This window comes from Triticum urartu, chromosome 4, assembly GCF_003073215.2.
Source record: "Triticum urartu cultivar G1812 chromosome 4, Tu2.1, whole genome shotgun sequence".
NCBI classification, from domain to species: Eukaryota; Viridiplantae; Streptophyta; class Magnoliopsida; order Poales; family Poaceae; genus Triticum; species Triticum urartu.
This window is the reverse complement of record NC_053025.1, coordinates 437,083,404-437,095,644: the sequence shown is the minus strand read 5'-3', so window position 1 is coordinate 437,095,644 and position 12,241 is coordinate 437,083,404. Positions and strand designations below refer to the sequence as shown.

Here is a 12,241-nt window from a genome sequence, read left to right as displayed (position 1 = left end):
CTCTTTCCACTACTAGAACACCACTACCATCATTGACCCTATTAATTCTAAGTGGAGCCTCTTCTTCTTCCTCCTCCTCAACAGGTTGCTCCTCCTCCCCTCCATCTTCTTATTTTTCTTCTTCCTCCTCCTCTCCCTCTCCCCCTCCCTCTGCTTCTTCCAAATCAGGACAAGCAATATCTGAAACCAATGCCTCATCAAGTCTAATTTTCTTCTTATAGAAAGAATCCATAGTCTTCATTTTATTTTTAGCCATGAGTATCCTACAGAGATTAATCACGGTTCTAATAAAAAACCAGATCCACAAATAGATAATACAAATAAGAAGAACAAAGTGACAGATCTGTGACCTTTTACCTGGATGAGTGCTTCCTGGTGTGCTCCAAACATAGAAAGAGAGAATTAATGAGCGGTTCTTGGGGAATTTCCTCCTCTTTCCGCCTTGGTCTTGGAAGAACAGAGAAGGAGAGACAGCGAGACGCTTCAGGAATGAGAAAGAAAAGAATGGGATGGCTCGTGTGTGTGGATGGGAGTGAGAACAAAAGTCAACAAAGCAAGGCACTTTCAGTGGGATCTTCTGTGCACAATACTAGCACTCTATTTTGTCAAAATGCACTTTTGGAGAGAGGCATACAGCAGACCACATGGTTCTCTACATAAATAATCATAGGTATTTAAAAAATCCTGCATGTTGGGGGGAGTCGTGGCCCCTGCTGGTCCCCCCCTAGCTCCACCGTTGACCGTCCATATCTTCTTCTAAGAGATCTTTAACCATAGCGATATTAGGTTCTACTTTAATTTGTTCATCAGGTTTAGGTGTTCTAATATCGCTTTTTTTAACCACAGTTGAAACTTTAGCATGTTCCTTTATCCTAACAGGGAAAGGTGGTTTCTCAATATAAGCAGAAGGAACAACTGGATCAACATTATAAAGTATAGTTTGTTCTTTATCTGGTACCGGTTCTTTAATTTCTTCTTTAATAGGTGGGTGATATTTAAACCACTTCTCTTTAGAGAGGTCAACATGAGTAGAAAATGATTCACAAAAGGAGGCTACTATCTCTGAGTCAAGCCCATATTTAGTGCTAAACTTTTGAAAAGCATCGGTATCCATAAAAGATTTAACACAATCATACTTAAGTTTAATACCTGACTCTTTACCTTTGCCGAGTTCCCAATCTTCGGAGTTGCATTTAATTCTTTCCAAAAGATCCCACCGGAATTCAATAGTCTTCTTCATAAAAGAGCCAGCACAAGAAGTATCAAGTATGGTTTGATCATTACGAGAAAGCTGAGCATAAATATTCTGGATAATAATTTCTCTTGAGAGCTCATGATTGGGGCATAAATATAACATTGACTTAAGCCTCCCCCAAGCTAGAGCGATGCTTTCTCCTTCACGAGGCCAAAAGTTATATATATCATTCTGATCATGATGAACTACATGCACAGGATAAATTTTTTGGTGGAACTCCAATTTCAATCGATTCCAATTCCAAGATCCAATATCATCGCATAGCCTCTACCATGCCAATGCTTTTCCCTTCAAAGATAAAGGGAAAACCTTTTTCATAACTTCATCCCTGGGTAAACCTACAATCTTAAACAATCCACAAATTTGTTCTACATATATCAAGTGCATATCAGGATGTTCGGTTCCATCTCATGCATAAGGATTAGCTAGCAGTTGTTCTATCATACCCGAAGGAATTTCATATTCAATATTTTCAGTAGGTGCAGTAGGTTGAGGGGTAACTAATTTTGGGTCTGGAGGAGGTGAAGATACCCCGAACAAACCCCTCAAAGGATTGTTTTCCATAGTAACAAGTGACAATAAATTTCAGCACACTATATAAATGTTTCCTTACCAAATTTCACTTACCAAAGGCGCTTCACTCCCTGGAAACGACGCCAGAAAATAGCCTTGATGACCCACAAGTATAGAGTATCAATTGTAGCTCTTTTCGATAAGTAAGAGTGTCGAACCCAACATGGAGCAGAAGGAAATGACAAGTGGTTTTCAGCAAGGTAATGTCTGCAAGTGCTGAAATTGTAAGTAGCAGAGTAGTTTGATAGTAAGGTAATTTGTAACGAGCAAGTAACGATAGTAGTAACAAAAGTGCAGAAAGGTAGACCAATACTTTTGAGGCAAAGGACAGGCCAAAACGGCCTCTTATGATAAGCAAATCGTTCTTGAGGGTACACGGGAATTTCATCTAGTCACTTTCATCATGTTGGTTTAATTCGTGTTCGGTACTTTGATAATTTGATATGTGGGTGGACCGGTGCTTAGGTGTTGTTATTACTTGAACAAACCTCCTACTTATGATTAACCCTCCCGCAAGCATCCGCAACTATGAGAAAAGTATTAAGAATAAATTCTAACCATAGCATTAAACTTTTGGATCCAATCGGTCCCTTAAGGAATAGCGCATAAACTGGGGTTTAAGCTTCTGTAACTCTCGCAACCCACCATCTAATTGCTACTCCACAATGCATTCCCTTAGGCCCAAATATGGTGAAGTGTCATGTAGTCGACGTTCACATGACACCACTAAGGGAATCACAACATACATACTATCAAAATATCGAACACATATCAAGTTCACATGATTACTTGTAACAGGATTTCTCCTGTGACCTCAAGAATAAAAGTAACTACTCACAAATGATAAAAATGCTCATGATCAGAGGAGTATTAAATAGCATATTGGATCTAAACATATAATCTTCCACCAAATAAACCATATAGTAATCAACTACAAGATGTAATCAACACTACTACTCACCCACAAGCACCAAGTTTCGTTAACAAGATTGAACACAAGAGATGAACTAGGGTTTGAGATGAGGTGGTGTTGTTGAATATGTTTATGGAGATTGCCCTCCCCAAGATGGGAGAGTTGTTGGTGGTGATGATGATGACGTTGATTTCCCCCTCCGGGAGGGAAGTCCCTGGCAGAATCGCTCCGCCAGAGGGCAAAGGTGCTCCTGCCCAAGTTCCGCCATGAGGCGGTGGCGCTCCATCCTGAAAGTCCTCTCCTTATTTTTTTCTAGGTCAAAATGACTTATATACCAGAAGATGGGCACCGGAGGTGGGCCTGGGTGAGCACAACCCACCAGGGCGCGCCTGGGATCCCTGACGCGCCCAGGTGGGTTGTGCCCACATGGTGGGCCCCCTCTGGAAGTTATTTGCTCCAATAATTCTCAAATATTCCATAAAAAATCCTAGTGAAATTTCAGCTCATTTGGAGTTGTGCATAATAGGTAGCCTAACGTAGCTTTTTCAGGTCCAGATTTCCAGTTGCCAGAATCCTCCCTCTTTGTGTATACCTTACATATTATGAGAGAAAAGGCATTAGAATTACTCCAAAAAGCATTATTACGGATAAAAATATTATAAATAACAGTAAGAAAACATGATGCAAAATGGACGTATCATCACCTTCTAAAATAAGTGCCAGAACCTGAGAGCACTACTGTCATGCTAATGCATTGTGTGTAGCTAATGTTGGGTGCATCATGACTGGATCTTTTCTACCATGAATTACAATGTTTAGTCGCTGCTTGGACTTTGGAGGTGCTCTGCATTTATGTTTTACGGTCTCAGAAAGGGCTAGCAAGATACCACTATTGTCATATTATATCATGGTTGTTTTGATAACGTGTTGCTGTTTGAGATATCTTATTATTGCTCGCTAGCTGATTATGTCATTGATATGAGTTAATATAATTTTTAAGAGTTATTGTCAGCATGGTTAGTTATAATATTGGCTGAAAACTTGGGTGTTGTTTAAGCTTAAATATGCAAACAAGATCAAAAGAGTTCATAAAAGTTTTCCTTTTTCACTTTCAGTTTATCAACTGAATTGCTTGAGGACAAGCAAAGGTTTAAGCTTGGGGGAGTTGATGCGTCTCCGTTGTAACTACTTTTCCTAACACTTTTCCTCTTGTTTTGGACTCTAATTTGCATGATTTGAATGAAACTAACCCCGGACTGACGTTGTTTTCAGCAGAACTACCATGGTGTTGTTTTTTGTGCAGAAATAAAATTTCTCGGAATGGAACGAAACTTTGCGAGGATTTTTTATACAAAATATGAGAATTTCTGGAGCCAAGAACCACTGGAGGGGGGCACCTGGGTGGGCACAACCCACCAGGGCGCGCCCCCTCCAGGCGTGCCCAGGTGGGTTGTCCCCACCTGGTGGCCCTGCAGACCCTGAAACCGATGCTATAAAATCACATATTTCTAGCAAAAAATCAGGGAGAAAGAATTATCACGTTCCACGAGACAAAGCCGCCATCACCTCCTGTTCTTCATCGGGAGGCCAGATATGGAGTCTGTTTGAGGCTCCGGGGAGGGGGGGTCTTCGATCTTCGTCATCACCAACCCTTCTCCATCACCAATTCCATGATGCTCCCCACCGGGAGTGAGTAATTCCTGCATAGGCTCGCTGGTCGGTGAGGAGTTGGATGAGATTCATCATGTAATCTAGTTAGTTTTGTTAGGGATTGATCCTTAGTATCCACTATGTTCTGAGATTGATGTTGCTATGACTTTGCCATGCTTAATGCTTGTCACTTTGGGCCCGGGTGCCATGATTTCAGATCTGAACCGTTTATGTTATCACCATTATATCCATGTTCTAGATCCGATCTTGCAAGTTATAATCACCTACTACGTGTTATGATCCGGCAACCCCGGAGTGACAATAGTTGGGACCACTCCCGGTGATGACCGTAGTTTGAGGAGTTCATGTATTCGCCGTGTGTTAATGCTTTGTTCCGGTTCTCTATTAAAAGGAGGCCTTAATATCCCTTAGTTTCCAATTGGACCCCGCTGCCACGGGAGGGTAGGACAAAAGATGTCATGCAAGTTCTTTCCATAAGCACGTATGACTATTTACGGAATACATGCCTACATTATATTTATGCACTGGAGCTAGTGCCGCATCGCCCTAGGTTATGACTGTCACATGATGAATATCATCCAACAAATCGTCGATCCAATGCCTACGAATTTCACTTATATTGTTCTTGCTAAGTTACTACTGCTACTATTACTATCGTCACTGCTACAAACTATTGTCATCACTGTTACCGTTACTGTTGCTGCTACCACTACTATCAAATCTATCATATTACTGTGCTATTGATCACTTTGTTGCAGATAATTAATCTCCAGGTGTGGTTGAATTGATAACTCAGCTGCTAATACTTGCAAATATTCTTTGGCTCCCCTTGTGTTGAATCTATAAATTCGGGTTGAATACTCTATCCTCAAAAACTGTTGTGATCCCCTATACTTGTGGGTTATCACAACTCCAGCCGTCCATCTGTAGATCTGTGGTCGACGGTGTCCATCAGTGACGAGACGGTAAGTGGATTGAGATGACCGTGGGATCAAAGATCGATGGTGTTCATGTACTCACGTTAACTGAACCGGTACTGTGAAGTTTCAGGTTGTTGCCAATGGCTAGAGTCCTGACAGAGAGGTTGTGTGTGGCAAGCACGCACGGCGCCAGATGACCGGAGACCGGGTGTGTGATCCTTGCGCACTCCGGGAATGGACGTGCTGGAGGATCTCAACATGTGCTTTGGGCGATGACGGCTCTGATGTGACTGAAGAATGCTTGTAGTTGATCGTTTATTAGTTGCCTTCTCAAAATTAGTACTTGATCGGCTGTTGTGGCACTGAAGATTGGTGGTTGATATACATAGAAAATTCCGAATATTTGTTGCGGCACTGAAGATTAGTACTAGTTGATCATTGCCGGTGGCAATTGTCTATTTATTCTTTGTGTTCTGTTGATGAACTGGCATGTCATGCAATATAATGTTAGCTTGAGCTGGAATGCAATGCAATATAAGGCTTATGAATATTCTGAATGGTATGCAATGTAATTCTATTTGGCATTTCCTGGATTAACTTCTTTACATTATGAGTGATCTTTTGTAGCTTATGAATGTTGGTAGTTCAAATGTAAGGTAGAAGTGTGAATTGCACTTTATTTATACAGTGCAAAACTCATTTTAACTCGCAATTGACTATGTGAACTATCAGAAGAACATAAACATCAGTGTGGCCAAGTCCGACAACAATTGCTTTGAGCAAACCTTTCAATTTGTTTTATTGACTACCATAAGAAACTGGCATGCCTGACTAGAACAACACAGGCCATTTCAGAACATGCTTTGTACCAATGCTGTACCAATTTAGCACCAGTTCAGTTCATGCTCTGTACCAATTTAACATTAGTTCAGTACAAGCTCCATAATTTTGACCACTGACCTAGCAAAAATGACACATGATACACAGGAGAAGAACAAAATCGAACATGTTCTTGAACATATCATACATGTTTTGGATACATGACAAAAAGACAGCAGTTTGTAGTACTAAAGACATCATTTTGTAAACTTAAGGTTCATCACATGACCATATATCATACATGCATGGAAGCAAATAAAAGATAGTGCAACTAGTTAAGAAAAGACACCACACATCATTTCACATGCTCATCTCTCCTCCCTAAATATATCAAACATGCTTGTTATCCTTGGTTTCTTAAAACCAGTTCTTGGTTCACTGAAATATGGTCTTTTTGGCTGATGTGTTTGCTTCAAAGTGCTTTCCTTTCCCTGGCATACTAGTGTGTCATGCATGGCTTGTCTATTTGCCTCCTCAACTTGTCTATTGTTCCATTCTTCTACTTGTTGATTTCTCTCTTCCCAATTTTGTACCATGGATGTGCCTTGCATTTGAACTTGACCCTCCCAGGCATGCTGCCTTGAGTGATCCTCACTCTCATGAAAACCTCTTATCCTTTCTTGCTCGTCTACCTAGAATATTAAAAATCCCATTTCTTCTTCTCTTAGAGCGGCTTCAGTTTGTTATCTCTTCTCATCAGTAATTCTCTTCTTTTCTGCAGCCCTCTTAGTGGTTGCTTCCTCCGCTTCTTTCTTTATGGCTTGCAGTGCATTCCTTTTGGCATCTGCAAGTGCTTTTTCTCTTGTTGTGCAGCTAATTTTGTTCTTTTCCTTTCTTCAATTTGTTTTCTTTTTTCTTCAGCTGCCAACCGTTTCTCTCTCAATACAGCTTCCTTCTTCTCCTCTAGCTCTAGCTTTTTTGCTGCAGCCTCTTCTCTCCTTTTCTCTGCAGCTTGCAAAATCTTTTGCTCTTCTTCTCTTATCTTGGCCATAGCTACTTCAAACTTTGCTTTGTCTGCAACCTCTCTTTTTTCAGCTGCTGATTTTAGTTTTGCCAGAGCTAGAACCTCTCTTTTTCTATGAACATTTCCCTCTTTTGTTACAGTTGTTGGCTGCACAGGGGGTGGCTTGGGACATTTTCTTCAATAAATGAAGAAGATGGTAAAGGTACCGCGTCAGGTGGATCCATGGTCTGGCTTGCAACATTCTGACAGAAAAACAAATTCGATGTTCGTTACATAGATACAGTCATTAGGACCCATTCCTATCGCAGTCAACATGCTGCCTCCAAATTATGTTTTCAAGTGACATCCATCTAAGAAAATAATAGGCCTGCAAGCTAAAAGAAATCCCCTCTTGCATGCATCGAATGAGAAATAACACTTCTGAAATTGGCCATCATCAGCAACTTGCAAAAAGAATGAGCTGCCAGGATTTGATCTCCTTAACTCCGTTGCATAACCCCACAACATATTGTATTGTTTTATTTCATCTCCATAGATAACGCTGAATGTTATTTTCCTTGCTCTCCAAAGCTTTTGCCTATGAACCTTCATGTTCCTTTCTTGCTGAACCCTTCAGAGAAATCTTCTCATCTGCTCTTATCTTGTCAACATATTTGCTAGCTATGTACTTGGCAATGAAAGCTCTAACATGCCACTTCTTACTGCATGTGTGCTCATCTTTAAATGTTTTAACCACTATACCCTTTGTTCTATTGTCATAAGAAGCATATAAATACCACGGGCATCCATCATTGCACTTTGCTTCAATCCTTGTTTTGTCATTTTTGGGAAATGTGATTTGCAGTCTCTCCTTGCAACTGTACTCCCTAACTGCATGTCTGACCAGTGCAACAGACGAGAAAACCTACCACACATGAAACTTGGGCTCATTCAAATCCTCTTTAGTGAAATGTTTGAAGTTAAACTTCATTTCTTCGCCATCTGAATCTGGCAATTCAAGACTATCATCTTCAGAATTGGGCTCTTCTTCTAGCTACTTCCCTTTTGTCCTTCCTTTCTTCTCATCATTACCATCTGCATCTTCAACTTCATCATTGATCAAATCATCATCACCATCCTCCAGGTCATAATCACTGTCAACCAGCTCCGGGTCATAATCCGAATCATCTGAATATGATTCACTACTTAATTCTCCCTCCCCCTCTACTATTCCTCTTCTTGTGCTCCTGCTTGATCCTTGTACATTGCTCTCACATGCATACATCATGTCAGAAGTGTTTTCCTGAACGACAACAATGCTTTGCTCTAAAGTACTGTCAGTTGCTCTTCATTGGACTAATCACGGGAGGACGATGTGCACATGGATTGGATACGACATCATCCCATCCTCCTCCACCATAAGAGCCATCATGATCTTGATAGAACATAAGGTATTTGTGCCCCTGCCTAACAAACTTCCTGATGCAGTTCATATCGTTGTCCCTATATATTAATTTCAGTCCATCTTCATTTATTTGCATTCCAGGCAGCGATATCAATATGTCTATTCTGCATGCAGTCTCATAACCCAGTACCTATATTAATTCATACAACATATCAATGCAGGTGACACTGGCGTCACAGTAGTCATAGCAGACCTTACGACCATTCATACAAGACCTATTGTATCCAGTGCCAATGAAAACGCCTCCATGGATAAACTCAATGGTGTAGAAATCAGTGCCTTCTTCTGTAAAATGAAAAGGAAACCACCAATTTTAGCATCCAACAAAGAACCCTAAGAATCTGCCTACACCCTAACTAAAATTGTGCTGAAAGTACCTAAATTGTACTATAACATATCCGGCCAAAACGATCGACATGGTCATAATACAACTAGCACTTACGAAGCAAATGCTAGGGAATATGAGGGGTGGTTGAATCTTACCGTACGTGGGCACAGGGACGCCGCTGTGTCGTTCTATAGGCGACATCGACGCCTTTCACAGCGACAGACGACGATCTCGTCGCCCTCGCAAAATCCCTCGGAACGACCGACTCTCGTATGTGCGATCACGTTGATCACCAACCACGGCCGCCAGCCATGGTCGTCATCGAGGAATAACAGAGAGAGGCGAAAAGGGTGAAGGGCTCGAACTGGAAACAATACGCAATCAGCGGGCCGGTTGCACAATTTCACAGCGAAGCGTTCTGGCTGGACCCGCTCGAAGGATGACTGGCACCCATCTCAGCGCCCAGCGTATGCAGAAACGTACACAGGACCGTATATGTAGCTTAATAGCAAGTATGAGGACTGTTTTGGAGCGATTCACAAGTTCCAGGACTGTTTTGGAGCAGGCCGACGAGTTCCAGGACCGTGCATGTAATTTACCCATGAAACTCATAGAGCATTCGTCCAATGTGCCCCACGATGGACCATAATCGTCCACCCCAACACAGAACTTGTCCTTCCATTGTCATTAGCGTTTCGTAATCGAACAAAACAATATGGGGATGTAGCTCAGATGGTAGAGCGCTTGCTTAGCATGCGAGAGGTATGGGGATCGATACCCCACTTCTCCAAAATTTTGTTTTTCCTTTCTTTGCAGATCCGAAAATACTGTGACAAAAACACTATCTACGCGTTTGTGCTGCGAACATACACAAGCGGTGCAAAAATCACTGGCCAAGAGCGGAACGTGATCATTTATGATTTTACCAGAATATCCTTCGTCGACGCCGTAAAGGGGATGTAGCTCAGATGGTAGAGCGCTCGCTTAGCATGCGAGAGGTACGGGGATCGATACCCCGCATCTCCATTAGCTTTTTGTAAACTAACTCAACTTTCAGATTTTTCAGATAACAGATAAGCCACTGTGTGTTTGCTGTTGGCCGGTAGCACAAACAGCCGATCTGTACTTCCATCCAAACGCATTTTTCTTGCCGCGGTTGCTGTCATCCAGAAGCTTAGCTAGCAGAAAGAGAGCAGGCAGGTGCGGGTTGGTCTGAATTTGCCGCTCCTTTTTTCTTATATTACTTTTTTTTGAAACAATATATTACTTTTTTTAGGCAACAATCTTATATTACTACCAATGAAGGATCATCGCGCTCCCCTTATAAGTCACTCACAATGGGCATGAGGTAACCCGCTGCGGTGAACGCAGAGCCGGGTCTCTGCCGATGGGCCTCCCCGCTCGACTCATCCGCGGCTGGTGCGGCTTGGCAGTCCTTTGCCTGCGCCTGTGCGCAACATCCTGCAACCCAGGTAAGGTACGGTGCACGCACACACATAGCAATGCTAACGCTTCCGATGTCGACTGACGTGGACTCTTATTCTCCGCATGCGTGCGCGACAGACGTTGCGCCGATAGAGCCTCTGCCCTCGAGGTCACTGCAGTGCTTTGAGGACGGCCAGGTATGCAGTTCCCAAGGCATTTTTGGTTCCCAAGTCTGCCTTGGGTTCTTGGACCGACGGTGTGGGTGGGTCTTACCTTGGTCCTCTCCTGGTGGGCAGGTGTACGGGTGCTGCGAGGGCGCGCTCCGGCTGGACGCGTCGGGGGTGATCGGCGTGCCGCTGGGGGCGGTGGACTACTACTGCGGCGGGGCGTGCGTGGTGGAGACGGAGGACGTGCTCAACTGCGTGGCCAGCGCGCTGGACGGCTTCAGCTTCCGCAACGGCGCCTCCGTGGAGGGCGCGCGCTACGCCCTCAGGAGGGGGTGCAGCCACACCATCAAGAGAGGGGACTTCAACGCTTTGGAGCCACCCACGGGCAACTACCCGGACATCTACGGTGACTACCGCGGCCATGGCTGCAGGGCTACTACGCCTCCTCGCAGCAGCATCAACTTGCTCGCGTTTCTAGGTGCCGCCTGGCTGCTGCTCATTCAGGGTCGCTGAAGATGATAATACTCCCTCCATTCCATAATATAGTGCTTCATCTATCCACGTGCTTTAATTTTGATCGTAAATTTAACTATCAAGACCGATTGCGGCGGGAGCAAAAATTATATCAATGAATTCGTATTCAAAAAAAGTTTTTAATTATATAATTTTTTCTTCCGCCGCAGTTGGTCTCGTTAGTTAAATTTATGGTCAAAGTTGAACATCAGAAAGCACGGGCGCATTATATTTTGAAATAGAGGGGGTAGTTGGCAGTTCACTCCTGACAGAACAGTAGAGTAGCAGCAGTTTTTTTTTTGGCTCTAGCGTCACGAGCAGATGCTGTCTCATGCACTACACTTTTTGGTAAAACGATCAATTCTTAAGTCTCTAACACAACTTACGAAACCTTTAGTTACACAAACAATGCAGCAATCAGGCAAACAAATGTGTACAAATTTGTTTTGTGTTGTAAGCCTTTTAGGCTAAGAGCAACTCTAAAGGGCCGACCTATTCCGTCCGTCTGCGTCCGTTTGAATCGGCGCGGACAAAAGTGACGGCCCAACGCGCCGACCCAAACCCAAATCACGTTCGCGTACGCGTCGACGCATTTGTGGTCTAAATTTGCGCCTCAAATGCGTCGGCGCGGACGCCGAACGGACGCTTCGCGCGCCTTCTCGCTATCCGCCGTGTCCCCATATGGCAGCCGTCCAATTACCCGCTGCCCACGCGGTTAGCTTAATTTATGACGATGGGCCCACGCGTCAGCGACGGCGCTTGTCTTTTTTTAAGCCGACCGTGCGGCGCGGCCGTCCTCATCCAAACTCGCCGTCCCCATCTGCCCACCTTGCTCCCTCGTCGCCGGCAAACCCTAGCCACCACAACCACAGCGACGATGGGCCTCTTCTCCGGCACCAGCGGCAGTAAGGCCGAGGGCAAGTCCCCCGCCACCCCTTTCCCCTCCGAGTTCCTCCCACCCCTGCCGGCGCATCGCCGGCAGAGGCAGCGCGTCAGCATGCCAGTGCACCAGGCGGAGTGGCACTGGCAGAACCGCCAGCCTCTGCCGTATCCGGACGAGACGCTGCCGCACGACTGGCATCTGGATCCAGATAGGATCCCAGTGCCGGCGGCGCCGCGGTCGGCTCGTGCTCACGCGGAGGAGGTGCGGCGCCGGTGGGCGCTGCTAACGCCGGAGCAGCGCCTCGAC

General features: G+C 44.2%; 1 protein-coding gene and 1 non-coding gene across 2 annotated transcripts; both read left to right on the top strand.

Moving 5' to 3' along the window:
• The first annotated feature begins 9,900 nt into the window (after nucleotides 1–9,900).
• On the top strand, nucleotides 9,901–9,973 carry TRNAA-AGC. Its single transcript has one exon. It is a non-coding gene; the product is annotated as a tRNA-Ala (tRNA).
• Nucleotides 9,974–10,284: 311 nt separating this feature from the next.
• LOC125553911 lies at nucleotides 10,285–11,314 on the top strand. Its single transcript, XM_048717560.1, has 3 exons — nucleotides 10,285–10,419; nucleotides 10,511–10,569; nucleotides 10,669–11,314. Exons 1-3 carry the CDS (start codon nucleotides 10,335–10,337, stop codon nucleotides 11,050–11,052), a joined length of 528 nt encoding a protein of 175 aa, XP_048573517.1. The 5' UTR covers nucleotides 10,285–10,334; the 3' UTR covers nucleotides 11,053–11,314.
• The last annotated feature ends 927 nt before the right edge of the window (nucleotides 11,315–12,241 follow it).